General features: G+C 44.6%; 1 protein-coding gene across 2 annotated transcripts in view; it reads left to right on the top strand.

Annotated features, from left to right (window-relative positions):
• PIK3C3 (phosphatidylinositol 3-kinase catalytic subunit type 3) overlaps positions 1-17,969 on the top strand; it is a 352,843-nt gene that overhangs the window by 166,478 nt on the left and 168,396 nt on the right. For both annotated transcript variants that reach the window (XM_077463088.1, XM_077463087.1), the window contains 3 exons: positions 4,008-4,072; positions 13,101-13,185; positions 17,708-17,782. In XM_077463088.1, the coding sequence (XP_077319214.1) occupies positions 4,008-4,072; positions 13,101-13,185; positions 17,708-17,782 (225 nt within the window). The remainder of the gene's footprint in view (positions 1-4,007; positions 4,073-13,100; positions 13,186-17,707; positions 17,783-17,969) is intronic.

Here is a 17,969-nt window from a genome sequence, read left to right as displayed (position 1 = left end):
GCGGCGATCAGTGACTTATAGCAGGTCTGCGATATTGCGGTGGACATTCACACACTGACACTTGTGACACTTTGCGGGAACCAGTTACACTAATACAGTGATCAGTGCTAAAAATATGCACTGCCACTGTAATAAAGACGCTGGCGGGGAAGAGGTTAAACATCAGGGGCGATCAAAGGGTTAACTGTGTGCCTAGCCAGTGTTTATGAGTGTGCTGCTTTTACTAGGAGAAGAGTTAGATTCCAGGAACAAAGAAATTATCTCTGTGATGAACCCCTCAAACAGGTCCCTGTCCGCCGTCTGTGCTTCCCCTGTCCAGAACCAGCACTATCCAAGACCCTTTAGCCCACCCAGTCACCAGACAACACCGGTGTAGAGTGGCAAACAACAAACTCATTTATTATCACACATGGACACAACAGATAAAATAACTCAGACTCTTTCCCCCCACCCTTAGAAAAGAGGGCGGGTTAAACTGTCCAATGACAATAGATTTTAGTTAGGGGTATCAGAGTAAAGGGGGCTGAATACAAATGCACTCCACACTTTTCACATATTTATTTGTAACAAAAATGAAAACCATTAATCATTTTCCTTCCACGACCCCCCCCCCCCCCCCCCCCCCCGCCGCTTCCTTTGACTTCAACATACCTGATTTCAATATACTCATTAGGTCGCCCCTGACACTATATAACTGTAAATCTGTAAATCTTATTGATCTGCCTGTCTGTGCCCAGCATTGGCCAGTATAATGGTTAGTACTCCCACCAGCCCTCTGTTTCTAAATAGAGCAGTGGGGGGTTTTGGTAAGACCTGTATACATAATTGAAGTGCTTTTTCTGGGGACATTTTAATAGTTCCTTTGTTGGGCTAAGAACAGTCATTGTACCTTAATGGAAACCTCAGACGGAATGAGTCTTTCCTGACTCTGCAGCACCAAATGAATGTTTGTTCTCCTGTTTTGTTTGAGAGCAGCTGTTCTCTAAAAGAGGTTTAAAAGAAAAAAAGAAGAAAAAACCTTTTTAATGGACTGATGAAGACATTAGGAATGTGAATTGTGGTGGATTTTAAAAATAGTTTTTAGAATTGTTGGTTTATTTTATGTTTACAGTCAAAATTAATGCCTTCTATAGATAAAACAGAAACCGCTCTCTTAACGCATTTCAGAAAAACTGGGAAGTCATTGGCTGAGATGTGCTAGGGGAGGTCATTGGCAGAGAATTGCCGGGCAGGCCATTGGCTGAGATTTGCTAGGACAAGGTCATTGGCTGTTACTTGCTAGAGCCATTGGCTTAGATTTATAGGGCACATTTTATAGATTTATAGGGCAAATCGTTGGTTGAGATTTGCTAGGGGATATAGATTGGCTGAGATTTGCTAGGGCAAGTCATTGGCTGAGATTTGCTAGGGCAAGTCATTGGCTGAGATTTGCTAGGGCAAGTCGTTGGCTGACAATTTCTAGGGCAAGTCGTTGGCTGGCAATTTCTAGGGCAAGTCGTTGGCTGGCAATTTCTAGGGCAAGTCGTTGGCTGGCAATTTCTAGGGCAAGTCGTTGGCTGGCAATTTCTAGGGCAAGTCGTTGGCTGGCAATTTCTAGGGCAAGTCGTTGGCTGGCAATTTCTAGGGCAAGTCATTGGCTGGCAATTTCTAGGGCAAGTCATTGGCTGGCAATTTCTAGGGCAAGTCATTGGCTGGCAATTTCTAGGGCAAGTCATTGGCTGAGATTTGCTAGGGCAAGTCATTGGCTGGCAATTTCTAGGGCAAGTCATTGGCTGGCAATTTCTAGGGCAAGTCATTGGCTGGCAATTTCTAGGGCAAGTCATTGGCTGGCAATTTCTAGGGCAAGTCATTGGCTGGCAATTTCTAGGGCAAGTCATTGGCTGGCAATTTCTAGGGCAAGTCATTGGCTGGCAATTTCTAGGGCAAGTCATTGGCTGGCAATTTCTAGGGCAAGTCATTGGCTAAGATTTGCTGGGCAGGCCATTGGCTGGCATTTGCTAAGGCAAGCCATTGGCTGAGATTTGCTTGGGCAAGTCATTGGCTGAGATTTGCTTGGGCAAGTCATTGGCTGAGATTTGCTAGCGCAAATCGTTGGTTGAGATTTGCTAGGGCAGTGATGGCGAACCTTTTTGAGCCCGAGTGCCCAAACCGCAATGCAAAACCAACTTATTTCTTTCAAAGTGCCAACACAGAATTAAACCTGCCAGCGGCTCTGTACAGAGGATGGGACTGATCATCCCTCTGAATAAATCCTAAGGGACCAAAAACCTACAATTCTAGCAGATTCGCTCAGAATGCAGGGATCAGCAATGCGTTGTGCTCATAATCCACTCACCTACCTGACCATTACCCTCACCTCCCTGACACAGGCACTCACCTACCTGACACATGCACTCACCTACCTGACACATGCACTCACCTACCTGACACATGCACTCACCTACCTGACCCATTGCACTCACCTACCTGACCCATGCACTCACCTACCTGACACATGCACTCACCTACCTGACCCATTGCACTCACCTCCCTGACACATGCACTCACCTCCCTGACACATGCACTCACCTCCCTGACACATGCACTCACCTCCCTGACACATGCACTCACCTCCCTGACACATGCACTCACCTCCCTGACACATGCACTCACCTCCCTGACACATGCACTCACCTCCCTGACACATGCACTCACCTCCCTGACACATGCACTCACCTCCCTGACACATGCACTCACCTCCCTGACACATGCACTCACCTACCTGACACATGCACTCACCTACCTGACACATGCACTCACCTACCTGACCCATTACACTCACCTACTCGACACATATATTCACCTACCTGACACATGCACTCACCGAATTAACACCTTTATTTTGCAAAATTGAGTAAAATCTGTAACTGTACAGAGCACAATGTCAGCATTGTAGTGAGTTGGTTTGTATTAGTTTTTTGTAGATTGTTACATACCGTTAAACAAGCAATAAACTTTAACAGTGAAAGGCTTACTTTAGAAATGTTTAGATGCAGGGAAATAATGGATCCACTCCACATTGATCTTGCCTGTCTCCAGTCTCTCCGGCAGCTCATTCCCGCCCACAAGTCTCCTCTGATCCCAGCCGCATGTTCTCCCAGTCACGCCCAGCGCGCCAGCGCTGATTTGTTTGATGGTGGGTGAGGTGTGGATGAGACAGCCTCTATGATTGGATTAGCGTGCGCACGTCACCCCTGGGCACTTATTCTTTGTCACGCCCACTCGCCTACAGAACTCTGGGAGATGTAGTTTGCGGTGCGGACGATTATGCTTTCACTGTGTGCTTTTCTCATTTAATGGCTCTCCTTTTATGGCGTGCCCACAGAGAGGGCTCGGCGTGCCGGCAGCGGCACGCGTGCCATGGGTTCGCCATCACTGTGCTAGGGAATATAGATTGGCTGAGATTTGCTAGGGCAAGTCATAGGTGGTCAACGCTCTTTGGTAAAAGGGCACATCTTATTTTTTTTCTTTTTTGGTGCTCTCACAAGGTGGAGGAAGTTGGTGACACAGCATTCAAACTTTTACTATTGTGTCACGTTTGTGACTCTTGGACTCACTTGTTTATATTATTTATTTACTGTTTATTTAATTTAAGCGCAACATACTTGTTCACCTATTTCATTTTTGTGATAATATCTCACTTGATTGTTGCAGCTACAAATTTTTGTTTTTGTTTATCATAAGCGCAGTTTATTTTAGATTTTTTTTTTTTTTTTTTTTTTAACCAATGCTGCCCCATATACAAAAAACTGTGATGACTGTTTTACTGCTTTGAACACATCAACTTCAGGGACAACATGTTTACTTGCTGCTTAATATATCCCAACAAACTTTCAGGTGCCGCTGTAACAAGATAATCAATGTTAGTCGCGTAACCTGTCCATGGTCAGACATTTATGGTTGATTGGTGTATATGCTTGATTGTATTGGAATTTATCCCTAATACAATCTTCATTTTTATTTAACAGGATTTATGCAGTTTATTCAGTCTGTGCCAGTTGCTGAAGTCCTTGCCACAGAAGGAAGTATTCAGGTGAGTGAATGTGGTGGTGAGATGTTCTTCAGTCAAGTATTAATCTCAGCGTTGGCATTAGAGGGCATTCGGCATTGAACGCGTCTCTTCCATTCTCCAGGCAGCAGAGTCCTGGAAATAATGTTTTCTTTTAAGCTGCCTGATTGTTCCCACCAACTATGGCCAGTCGATGTCATCAGGGAGGTCCTCCGCTATAGATCAGCCAACTGTTATGTCACCATGTCATAGTGATTATTTTGATGGGGGGTCCCGTCAGCCTGTAATGAGCTTCCTATTGGCTTGGAACTGATTCTTTTGCAGCATTATGAGAATCTTTGTAATAAAATGTCAACCGTCTTCATCCAATCCTACTGTAATATTATGTTAAAGCTCAACTCCAGCCAATACATTTTATTTACTTTTGGATAGACCAGGAAAGCGAGTCCCTTTTCGAAGCTTTATTGCTTAGAACATTGTTTCTCAACTCCAGTCCTCAAGGTGCCCCAACAGGTCATGTTTTCAGGCTCTCCATTATTTTGCACAGGTGATTTGATCAGTTTTACTGTGTCATAAACCATGAAATCAGACAGAGACAGAAGTACAGTTAAATCACACTTGTTTAATAATAAAAGTAAAAAGAACAAACGTAGTCAAAACATAGCCGGAGTTCAGTAACCAAAATGGATAGTCAGCCAAGCCAGAAGTCAGGGATCAATGTAGTGGAACAGCAAGCAGGATCTGGAGCCAGAAGGGATCTCAGCAAGGCCAGTCTTTAAACAGGAACGCAGGAGATAGGCTCTGTGATGGTGGCCAAGGCGAAGGCAGAGATCCTTTGGGCTGGAAGGCTTAAGTAGGCAGGACTGACGAGCAGGATATCATCAACAGCTGAGTAACTGTGGAGAGATAGGAGCTGGCAATTAGCCGACAGCAGAGAAGGAAGGGCTGAGCCCACCCCTGGCACACTGCCTTAGTAATTACTACAGCTGTTTCATATGGGAAATCCTGAAAACATGACCTGCTAGGGCACCTTGAGGACTGCAGTTGAGAAACACTGGCTTAGTACGTGTATGACTGAAACCAATGCGCTCTAACAGAAACAAGTATAGTAACTTGTGAAATCTTGATGAAGTTACATGTTTTTACTTGGCTACGGCGTCGGTCACATAACTTACCTGTAATGAAGTGTACCTCCCAGCAAGATGCTTATTGTTCCTTAGGGGTTTATTTACTAAAGCGAAAAAGTGCAAAACACTCTGCATAGAAACCAATCGGCATCCAGGTGTAATTGCCAAAGCTTAATTGAACAAGCTGAGGTTAGAAGCTGATTGGTTTCTCTGCAGGAGTGTGACTAATTTTGCGCTCTTTAGCTTTAGTAAATAAGCCCCTTTAAGGCCACTTTCACACTTGTGGGACTTGTTCTGCAAAAGGGGACTGCAAAGTCGCATGACAAGTTGTACCCCATGATTTTCAGTGAGTACCATTCATATCTGTGTGACTTCAAAGTAGTCCCTGTACTACTTTGGTCCGATTTTGATGCGAGTTGAGGGCCATAGACCTCAAGTTTACACAGGCATTAAATCACAGTAAAATCGCATTGACTTTCAAGTTGCGGCAGTATGAAAAGGGCCTTAGTGTTAAAATCTTCTCTCTGTTGGTGACAGGTCTTCTTCACAGCATTGAATTTCCAGCGCTGTGTTGTGGGTTAATTACCTCGGGTCTAAGTGAGGATACACACTATACAACGTTTGTTGTTCAATTTCCTTTAAATTTACCTTCAACTATGTAGTGCAAAGGCCTGCCTGATTGCATACTAATTGCACGTGTTTAGCTTTGACCTCCTTTTACCGTATATACTCGAGTATAGGCCGACCCGAATATAAGCCGAGGCCCCCAATTTACCCCCAAAAAAACTGGCAAACTTATTGACTCGTGTATAAGCCGAGGGTGAGACATGCCTGTCCATCCCTGTGTGTGTGTCCGTCCATCCCTGTGTGTCCGTCCGTCCCTGTGTGTCCGTCCATCCCTGTGTGTCCGTCCATCCATCCCTGTGTGTGTCCATCCATCCATCCATCCCTGTGTGTGTGTGTCTCCATCCATCCATCCATCCATCCCTGTGTGTGTGTCTCCATCCATCCATCCATCCATCCCTGTGTGTGTGTGTGTGTCTCCATCCATCCATCCATCCATCCCTGTGTGTGTGTGTCTCCATCCATCCATCCATCCCTGTGTGTGTGTGTATCCATCCATCCATCCATGTGTGTGTGTGTGTGTGTGTGTGTGTGTGTGTGTGTGTGTGTGTGTGTCCAGCCTACCTGTGTCCCGAGCCTTTGTCCCGAGCCTCCGTCCCGTGTCGTGCCTTGCCTTCGTCCCGTCCCGTCCCGTCCCGTGCCGTGCCGTGCCTTGCCTTGCCTCCGTCCCGTGCCCTCTTCGTCGGCGGCCATTGTAAAATTCAAAAGCCGCGCCTCCTCCTTCGCCTGTGATAGGCGGAACACTGAATTTCCCAGCAGCCTGTGTTCCGCCTATCACAGACGTCGTATCATCCTCGTCCGTAGTACGAGGATGATACGACGTCCGTGATAGGCGGAACACAGGCTGCTGGGAAATTCAGTGTTCCGCCTATCACAGGCGAAGGCGGAGCCGGAGGCGCGGCTTTTGAATCAGAATGGCCGCTGTCTGTCTGCTCGACACGCTGATCGAGCGGGCAGACAGCGATGACTCGAGTATAAGCCGAGGGGGGCACTTTCAGCCTCAAAAAAGAGGCTGAAAATCTCGGCTTATACTCGAGTATATACGGTATATGGTTTTGGTAGATCTAAAGGAAAAAAATGGAAAGAAAAATATATAGTGTGTATCCAGCTTATCATTGTGCTCCTTCCTGTCCCTGCCTCTATTAAAGTGCTTGGATTGTTTTCATAGAATAAAAAATGTTCTGTGAATGTTCGGAAGAGGAGAATAAACGACGGGATTTTTTCCCCTAAAGTTTTTGTTAAAGATTAGAAAGAAATGAATAAAGAACCCACTACATACCTCCAGACTTTGATGACTCCCTCTTACTACCTTGATGGTGGAACCATACCTCTTACACCCTGGACAACCTATAACCTACTGGCTACATGTCTCTCTTCCCCCCCTTTTTTGGGACTCTTTTGGAACGACATGGTCCTCATATCAACTCAGAGGCCATATCCCTGGGGCATTGACTGAGCGTCTCCCCCAGGTAAGGGACCGTATTACACGCCCAACGTCCTGAGCAGAGCTTCTTCTCCGCACCGTTTACTGAGAATGTCCCCCCTGACTGGTTTAGTTGGTGTTACTCTATATTTTTAACCTAAATTGTACTTTGGATTAACCTTCTCATCTTGAGGCTTGTCCTCCTAAGTCTATGTCCTTTACTTAAAGTGGAAGTAAACCCCCCTATCGTTTTCAGCCAAGGAAGCTGCCACCTTGGCCTCTGTTTACTCTATAACTGCCATGATGCTGCACATGTGATCAGTTATGACAACAGCCATTGGATGGTGTTGACAGTTTGGTTGAGAGCACAACCAATGGGAGTGTTACATTTTCGGCACCTGCCGGAAATTAAACTGTCTTAAAGATGGGTTTACTTCCTACTATATATTTGATGGTCTATACCAGAAGACTCTTGTTTACCGCCTACAATGTTATCTTGCATCCTATCTCTTTTTTTCTGAACAGTGATTTTTGTTGTGATGTATTTTTGTACCGGCCATATGATTCCCCAACACGGCATCCTATTACGGAACACGTTACGTTTCACCCATAAAAACGGGTGGAATATGTAACCTGTTCCCAAAGGTGAGCTTACACTTTGCTTTCACACTGAAACTGTGGGCCGTTAGCAGTAAAGCGCCACTCATTTTAGAGGTGCTTTACTGCGGTTTAACCACTTACAGACCGGACCATTTTGCTGGTCAAAGACCAGACCACTTTTTGCGATTCGGCACTGCGTCTTGACGTCTTTTTTTTTCTCACAAATAGAGCTTTCTTTTGGTGGTATTTGATCACCTCTGCGGTTTTTATTTTTTGCGCTATAAACAAAAATAGAGCGACAATTTTGAAAAAAATGCATTATTTTTTACTTTTTGTTATAATTAATATCCCCCAAAAATATATATAAAAATTTTTTCCCCTCAGTTTAGGCCGATACGTATTCTTCTACATATTTTTGGTAAAAAAAAATCGCAATAAGCGATTATTGATTGCTTTGCGCAAAAGTTATAGCGTTTACAAAATAGGGATAGTTTTATGGCATTTTTATTAATTTTTTATTATTTTTTTTTTTTTACTAGTAATGGCGCCAATCAGCGATTTTTATTGTGACTGCGACATTGTGGCGGACACATCGGACATTTTTGGGACCATTGTCATTTATACAGTAATCACTGCTATATAAATGCAGTGATTCCTGTGTAAATGACACTGGCAGTGAAAGGGTTAACCAGTGGGTGGCAGTGTAGGGGTTAAGTGTTCCTAGGGATGTGTTACTAACTGTGGGGGGGTTGGGCTTTAATTTAGTGAACGCTGATCTCTGCTCCAATCACATGGAGCAGAGATCAGCGTCACTAGTTGCTAGGCAGAATGGAGAAATGCTCTTTACAACGACATTTCTTCATTCGGCCGCTCCGTGAGACGATCGTGGGTATGCCCGCGGCGATAGAGTCCGCGGGTCCCGCGACCGGACTCACGGGGGTCCCGACCAGCGTGGGAGCGCGCCGGCGGCGGCGCTCTCCCGATAGCAGGGCGGCAAATTTAAAGGGACGTACAGGTATGCCCATTTGCCTGCCCGTGCCATTCTGCCGACGTACATCGGCGTGCGCTGGTCGGCAAGTGGTTAAGTGGCACTTTTCAACCAATATCGGGGTGCTTTTAACCCCAAAAAAGGGGTTTAACCTCTTCCCACCCAAGGTACATCATATGACGTCCTCGACTTTAAGCAGGTATATCTGAATGATGGGTGCAGCTACAGGCATCATCAGATATTGGCTTTTTTCAGCCGGCGATTCCCTACACCATAAGAACGATCATAGCGGCTGTTCCGCCACTTGATCGTTCTTATGGCCTGCCCTCCGGTGCTTCTAACCACTGACCGCATCCATCGGTGAGTCGGAGACAGGATCTGTCAGCCTCGGATGGTGACCATAGAGATTTCTATTCCCCAGATGGTCGCCGGAGTCTCTATGATCGTTCGGAGGCCAGGCGCGATGTTATGACGTCACGCCCGGCCTCTGCATTCAAATGAATAGCGCCGCCACGGCTAGGAAGCCAAGATCGTTTTATTAAATTTTTTTATTTCAGGCTTCCCAGCCTAGAGGTGAGATGTGGGCTCTTATTGAATTCAGAAATCACTGTAAAGAGGGACCGATCATCCCATATTCCTATTACAACGGATGTTTACATTTCTTGTAATAGTAATAAAAGTGATTCTTTTTTTTTTTTTTTTTTAAAGTGTCGACTAAAAAAAGCAAAGTAAAATTAACCATAAAAAAAAAATTGTAAAAATGTAAAGCGCCCCCACAGAAGCGAACGCATATGCAAGTCCCATCCACATATGAAAACGCTGTTCAAACCACACATGTGAAGTATCGCCGCAAACGTTAGAGCGAAAAGCAATAATTCTAGCCCTAGACCTCCTCTGTAACTCAAAACGTCAAAGCGTAACCCATGGGGATTTTTAAGTACCAAAGTTTGGCGCCTTTCCACGAGCGTTTGCAGTTTTGAAGCGTGACATGTTCAGTATCTACAGTGCCTTGTGAAAGTATTCGGCCCCCTTGAACTTTTCAACCTTTTGCCACATTTCAGGCTTCAAACATAAAGATATAAAATGTAAATTTTTTGTGAAGAATCGCCAACAAGTGGGACACAATTGTGAAGGGGAACGAAATCTATTGGATATTTGAAACTTTTTTAGCAAATAAAAAACTGAAAAGTGGTGCGTGCAAAATTATTCGGCCCCTTTACTTTCAGTGCAGCAAACTCACTCCAGAAGTTCAGCGAGGATCTCTGAATGATCCAATGTTGTCCTAAATGACTGATGGTGATAAATAGTATCCACCTGTGTGTAATCAAGTCTCTGTATAAATGCACCTGCTCTGTGATAGTCTCAGGGTTCTGTTGAAAGCGCAGAGAGCATCATGAAGACCAAGGAACACACCAGGCAGGTCCGTAATACTGTTGTGGAGAAGTTTAAAGCCGGATTTGGATACAAAAAGATTCCCCAAGCTTTAAACATCCCAAGGAGCACTGTGCAAGCGATCATTTTGAAATGGAAGGAGTATCAGACCACTGCAAATCTACCAAGACCTGGCCATCCCTCTAAACTTTCAGCTCAGACAAGGAGAAGACTGATCAGAGATGCAGCCAAGAGGCCCATGATCACTCTGGATGAACTGCAGAGAACTACAGCTGAGGTGGGAGAGTCTGTCCATAGGACAACAATCAGTCGTACACTGCACAAATCTGGCCTTTATGGAAGAGTGGCAAGAAGAAAGCCATTTCTCAAAGATATCCATAAAAAGTCTTGTCTAAAGTTTGCCACAAGCCACCTGGGAGACACACCAAACATGTGGAAGAAGGTGCTCTGGTCAGATGAAACCAGAATCAAACTTTTTGCCCACAATTTCAAAATGATATGTTTGGCGTAAAAGCAACACAGCTCATCACCCTCAACACACCATCCCCACTGTCAAACATGGTGGTGGCAGCATCATGGTTTGGGCCTGCTTTTCTTCAGCAGGGACAGGGAAGATGGGTAAAATTGAGGAGAAGATGGATGCAGCCAAATACAGGACCATTCTGGATGAAAACCTGTTGGAGTCTGCAAAAGACCTGAAACTGGGACAGAGATTTATCTTCCAACAAGACAATGATCCCAAACATACAGCAAAATCTACAAAGGAATGGTTCACAAATAAACGTATCCAGGTGTTAGAATGGCCAAGTCAAAGTCCAGACCTGAATCCAATCGAGAATCTGTGGAAAGAGCTGAAAACTGCTGTTCACAAACGCTCTCCATCCAACCTCACTGAGCTCGAGCTGTTTTGCAAGGAAGAATGGGCAAGAATTTCAGTCTCTCGATGTGCAAAACTGATAGAGACATACCCCAAGCGACTTGCAGCTGTAATCGCAGCAAAAGGTGGCTCTACAAAGTATTAACGCAAGGGGGCCGAATAATTTTGCACGCCCCACTTTTCATTTTTTTATTAGTTAAAAAAGTTTCAAAAATCCAATAGATTTCGTTCCACTTCACAATTGTGACCCACTTGTTGGTGATTCTTTACAAAAAATAAAAATTTTATATCTTTATGTTTGAAGCCTGAAATGTGGCAAAAGGTTGAAAAGTTCAAGGGGGCCAAATACTTTTGCAAGGCACTGTAGATACTGAACATGTCACGCTTCAAAACTGCAAACGCTCGTGGAAAGGCGCCAAACTTTGGTACTTAAAAATCCCCATGGGTTACGCTTTGACGTTTTGAGTTACAGAGGAGGTCTAGGTCTAGAATTATTGCTTTTCGCTCTAACGTTTGCGGCGATACTTCACATGTGTGGTTTGAACAGCGTTTTCATATGTGGATGGGACTTGCGTATGTGTTCGCTTCTGTGGGGGCGCTTTACATTTTTACAATTTTTTTTTATGGTTAATTTTACTTTGCTTTTTTTAGTCGACACTTAAAAAAAAAAAAAAATAATAATAATAAAAAGGATCACTTTTATTACTATTACAAGAAGTTTAAAAATGTTCAAGGGGGCCGAATACTTTCGCAAGGCACTGTATTTACTTGGCGTAACTTCATCTTTCACATTATGCTAAAAAATTGTGATAACTTTAATGTGTTTTTTTTTTTTAAAGCGGGAGTCCGCCGGAACTCCGCGTTTTTTTTATTTTTTATTTTTTTTAAAGCCAGCAGCTACAAATACTGCAGCTGCTGACTTTTAAAATAGTGACACTTACCTGTCCAGCGCGCCCGCGATGTCGGCACCCGAAGCCGATCTCTCGATCGTCTCTCGGGTGCTGCCGCCGCCATCTTGGGTATGGAAATCAGGAAGTGGAGCCTTTCGGCTTCATTTCCCGGTTCCCTACTGCGCATGCGCGAGTCGCGCTGCGCAATAAGGATGGACCCGCTGCCTCTGGGATCTGTGTGTTTCCCAGCAGGCAGCGGGGGACTTTCGGAAAGGGGTGTAATCTATGCCCCTTTTCGCAGAGAGCTATCCCGGAAGTGGGTGCAGATACCTGTACTGTAAAGGTACCTGCACCCCCCTCCCCCCTGAAAGGTGCCAATTGTGGCGCCGGAGGGGGGGAGGGTTCCGATGAGCGGAAGGTCCACTTTAGGGTGGACCTCCGCTTTAAAGAATTAAGGGTTTGAAAAATTGCTGCGCAAATGCTGTGTGAGATAAAAAGTTGCAACGACCACCATTGTATTCTCTAGGGTCTTGGCTAAAAACAAAAAACAAAAAAAAAAACATATATAATGTTTTGGGGGTTCTGTGTAATTTTCTATGAATTTTCCATGTAGGAGCGAAATGTCAGAATTGGCCTGCATGGAAAGTGGTTAAAAACGCCCGTGTTGCGGCGCTGTTTGCAGGACTTTTCCGAACGTCCCACAAGCGCATCGCCCGGGTATGAAAGCACCCATTGTAGTGAATGGAAAGCAGTTTTCAGGCGCTTTACAGGCTCTATTTCTAGCACTAAAACGCCTGAAATCTGCATCAGTGTGAAAGGGGTCTTGGAGCAGCCTCCCTAGAGTCATTACTCCCCATATGGATGTGATTGACCTTCTTCCACCACAAATTGTTGGCGAGTCCAGCGCCTCAGTGATGAATGTTCAAGGTTTTTATGGCTGTTTCTGTCATTATCATCTGTTCAAATCTCTCCTAAGGGGACAAAGACACATTTTTAGTAGAATGGAGACGTTAGAATGTCTTATCTATTTGTTTTTATTTTATTTTATTTTTTCTTTCTGTGCCCTCTAGTGTTGTATTTTTTTACAATGTCATTTTTTGTTACATATATCTTTTTTTTTTTTTTTCATAGAACTTTTTTAGGAAACACGCACCAAGTGATAAAGGGCCATATGGGATAAGTGCGGAGGTCATGGACACGTATGTAAAAAGTTGTGGTAAGTTTTTAGTATAACATTTCACAGTGAAATGTGTGTTCTTTTACAAGTGTAAATGAAGCTCCATTGTCCTGGCCTAAAAAGTGCTTCATCAAACAATATTGCCGAAGTGCAGCAAATCTCTGTGATCAAGGTCCTCTTTAGCCACTTCAGCCCCGGAAGATTTTACCCCCTTCCTGGCCAGAGCATTTTTTTGCGATTCGGCACTGCGTCGCTTTAACTGACAATTGCGTGGTCGTGCGACGTTGCAACCAAACAAAATTGACATCCTTTTTTTTCCTCACAAATAGAGCTTTCTTCTGGTGGTATTTAATCACCTCTGCAGTTTTCATTTTTTGCGCTATAAAATAAAATAAAAATAAGTGACAATTTTGAAAAAAAAACTCAATTTGTTAAACTTTTTGCTATAAATAAATAAAATATCCCCAAAATATATAAAAACATTTTTTTCCCTCAGTTTAGACCGATACGTATTCTTCTACATATTTTTGGTTAAAAAAAAAAAATCGCAAAAAGCGTATATTGATTGGTTTGCGCAAAAGTTATATCATCCTCAAAATAGGGCATAGTTTTATGGCATTTTTATTATTAATTTTTTTTTTTTTTATTAGTAATGGTAGTGACCTGCGATTTTTATCGGGACTACGACATTATGACGGACACGTCAGACAATTTTGACACACTTTTGGGACAATTGTAATTTTTACAGCAATCAGTGCTATAGAAAATGCATTGATTACTGTAAAAATGTCACTGGCAGTGAAGGGGTTAACCACTAGGGGGCAATCAAGGGGTTAATGTGTTCCCTATTGTGTGTTCTATCTGAAGGGGGCAGGGGACTGTAGGGAAAGAGATAGATCGTCTGTTCATACGTTGTATGAACAGACGATCTGTCACTTCTCTCCTCGGAGAACTGAAAATTGTGTGTTTACACACACAGATCCCGGTTCTCCGTGTTCCCCAAGCAATCGCGGGAGCCCGGCGGTGATCACAAACCGCCGGGCACTCGCATTGGCTCCGTGGGCAAGCAGGGGGCGAAGCGACGTTGCATAGCGTTGTTTCGCCCAGCCGTGCCATTCTGCTGCAGTACAACTGCGGCGGATGATCGGGCAAGTGGTTAAACCAAGGGGCCGGGGTTTACGTATGCTCAAGTCAAGGTTGGGCTCTGCCCCTCCCTTGCCCAAACCCCACTCCTGTAAGTTAACTGTCAACTACTTGACCATCAGTGAGCAGTAGAGGTTTGGTCATTTGACAGTTGAGTATTGGAGTGGACTTTGCATCGATAGAGGGTGGAGAATAAAGTGAACCTGTGCTTTGCCCATGCAGGGAAAAGAAATACGTCTCCTTAAATTGGTTGTAAACCCTTCCATATACACATTGAAATGACTGGCCTCGGGTGATACACAGAGATGAAACAAATTCTCCTACATAAGTTGTACCTGTCTATCTACCAGCCATCTTTTCCCTACATCCATTCAAAGTGAAGAATATACACAAGATCTCTCAGCTCTGAAGAGCAGGGGGGTGGAGAGCTGAAGTAACATCAGTGAGAAGAGCTGATTGGAAAGAAGGGACACCCCCATTCACACATCAACAGCGCTGAGGCTGTCAAGCAACTAGAGAGCCCTCCCTTGTCACCATTTTTCTCTTGGTGTCAGAAAAACCTTTCAGAAGTAGTTGATAGCAGAGGAATGAAGCAGTGGACAAAATTGACAATTGGTTCTCTCGACAAGCACACGCTATAGGGCAGGGGTAGGCAACCTCGGCCCTCCAGCTGTGGTGGAACTACAAGTCCCAGGAGACATTGCAAGACCCTGACAATCACAGGCATGACTCCTATAGACAGAGGCATGATGGGATTTGTCGTTTCACCACAGCTGGAGTGCCGAGGTTGCCTACCCTGCTATAGAGGCATATGCGTTGTTCATACTCATGTCTGAGGTTTACAACCACTTTAATGGGGAATTAAAGTCCTTACCGAGAACAGACAGGCTCTCTTTTTGCAGAAGAGACATGCAATTTCTCTTCTGCAATAAGATAAACGTAGCTGCCACCTCGCAGTTGTTTTTAGAATGTACACTGAGGTGTACAAGCACAGCTCAGTTTACATTCCAGTGCAGCGCCTGTATTCTGGGATGACTGAGCTCTTCTGCATGTGCAGGAGCGACGTCACCCCGCACCCAGACAATGAAAGTGGCACAGCCTAGCACTGGGAAGAAGCAGGGGGGGGGGGGGGAGATATTGACAAGGGACATCAGACAGTTAGTGTTACTAAACCCAGGAGCCTCAAGGCACTACCCTGTTCCCCAAAAATAAGACCTAGCGTGATTGTCGGTAATGGCTGCAATATAAGCCCAACCCCCCCCCAATAAGTCCTAGTTAAAGTCCTTGTAGGTCTTATTTTCGGGGAAACAGGGTAGGGCTTATTTGGGGGGTAGGACTTGTATAGCCATCACTGGCAGTCACGCTAGGTCTTATTTTTGGGGAAACGGTATATCTGGTCTCCTACAGTACACAGAACATGGAAATTAAACTATTAAGTAAATATAAACTGCTAAATGGCTTTTCCCATCAGCAGTATATCGCAGTCTTGTGACTTCAATCACTTCCTGGTAAAGCTTGTAGGAGGAGTTTTTATACTACAGTGAGCTGTCCTATCAGTGTGCATACCCCCTGACCCTCTGTCTGGACAGTGCTGATTGGCCCTGTGCTGATCGCCTGCACTCTCCCAAGAAAAATAAAAATAAAACTCTCTAGCAATACACACCAAACTGAGCATGTGCAGCCTGACTCCAAAGGCTCTGTCTTATCCAGACATGTTCTGGAATCAGTGGAAGAAGAGGAGGATCTGTGCATACAGGATCAAACAGTCTTTTTACACAATGCCTCTTAGTTTCCACAGTAAGTATAACGAGCATTATTTACTACATATACAGACTGATTTACTGTGTATCATAAGGAAAGCTATGTTTTCAAGCTATTCCAAAGGGTTTGCAAGTTCAGCCGAGCTGTCCCTGAGTATTTCTAACCCCCCCCCCCCCCCGCCTCTGGCCACATGCGGTATTGCATGCAATAGAAGTCAATGTGGAACGAATTATCTTTGTTTCCATTGACTTCTATGGGGAAACTTGCTTTGATATACCAGTGCTTTGGATTACAAGTATTCTCCTGGAACGGATTATGCTCGTAATCCAAGGTTCCGCTGTACTGTGATTCTGTACTTGCCAAATGTGCTGCAGAAATCTCCCGCCACTGAGCCTGGCTGCAGCCATTTTAACTGTGGGCAGCTGAAGCTGCTGCATGTTCACTTCCTGGATTTGCATAGACACACAGAGGTACACCTCCAGCTCTGCAGCTCTCATTGGCCCTCTTAAGACTCATCCCCCTCCCTTCCGGGCAAACTCTTAAGAGTGAGAGAGAGAGCTTTGCATGATGTCATAAGTCCAGGCTAATGATCAGACAAGAAACAGGAAGTGGGCTGTATAAGGTATTTACTGGTAGAAAAAAAAAAATGTTTTACTATCCAAAGTTAAAACAACAACAAGGGCGGAGGATTTAATAGATGGGAAGATGAAAAAATGACTGAAGGTCTGCTTTAAGGACTGGTTTTCTTTAACCACTTGCCGACTGCTACATGCTGATATACGTCGGCACAATGGCGGTGGGTAAAGGGCGTTCCTGTACATCCCCTATAATTGGCGGGGCTAGCAGGCGTGATCCCGGCGATCGTGTCACGGAGCTGCAGAATGGGGAGATGCCTATGTAAACAAGGCATTTCCCTGTTCTGCCTAGTAACATGACAGAGATCACTGCTCCCTGTTATCGAGAGCAGTGATCTCGGTCAGGTGATTTGTAGCCCACCCCCCCCCCCCCACAGTTAGAATCACTCCCCAGGACACACAACCCCTTGATCACCCCCTAGTGTTTAACCCCTTCCATGACAGTGACATTTACACAGTAATCAGTGCATTTTTATAGCACTGATCACTGTGTAAATGACAATGATCCCAAAATAGTGTAAAAAGTGTCCTAAACTGAGGAAAAAATGTTATATATTTTTGGGGGTTATTTATTATAGCAAAAAGTAAAAAATATTGGGGTTTTTTTCCCAAAATTGTTGCTCTTTTTTTGTTTATAGCGCTAAAAATAAAAACCGCAGAGGTGATCAAATACCATCAAAAGAAAGCTCTATTTGTGGGGAAAAAGGACTTCAGTTTTTGTTTGGGTATCACACCGCGTGACCGCGCAATTCTCAGTTAAAGCGGCGCAGTGCCGAATCGCAAAAAGTGCTCTGGTCAGGAAGGGTGGGGGGGGGGGGGGGTAAAATCTTCCGGGGCTGAAGTGGTTAAGGTGATACACAGAATGTGCCGATCCTTGTGTGTTATAAGTAGGACAGGGGAGGAAAATGACATTGTACTAATCAGGGATTGTTTTGCCTTCTGGAAAAAGCCGACCACCGCTATTTGTGCGCCTTGTTAATAGTTGCAGTCCTTGTCTCATTACACGGTATTCTTCCTTTCAGCGGGATACTGCGTCATCACATACATCCTCGGAGTGGGAGATCGACATCTGGACAATCTCTTGTTAACCAAAACAGGTCTGTAGTTTTTTTTTTTTTTATTGGGGGCACACGTCACATCTGCTTGTAGCGGAGGGGAGATGGGGCTCTGCTTGTATGGGCTTTATACACCACCCAGGCTTTTTACATATCCATTCCAGAGCCTCTGATCCACCCCAGGAATGCACCTGTCTCTGGCTGCAATTATGTAGCCAGGTGAATTCCA

Source organism: Lithobates pipiens, unplaced genomic scaffold (assembly GCF_037356315.1).
Source record: "Lithobates pipiens isolate NorthernLeopardFrog02 unplaced genomic scaffold, aLitPip1_a1.2 Scaffold_3, whole genome shotgun sequence".
Taxonomy (NCBI): domain Eukaryota; kingdom Metazoa; phylum Chordata; class Amphibia; order Anura; family Ranidae; genus Lithobates; species Lithobates pipiens.
This window is presented reverse-complemented; position numbering and strand designations above follow the sequence as displayed.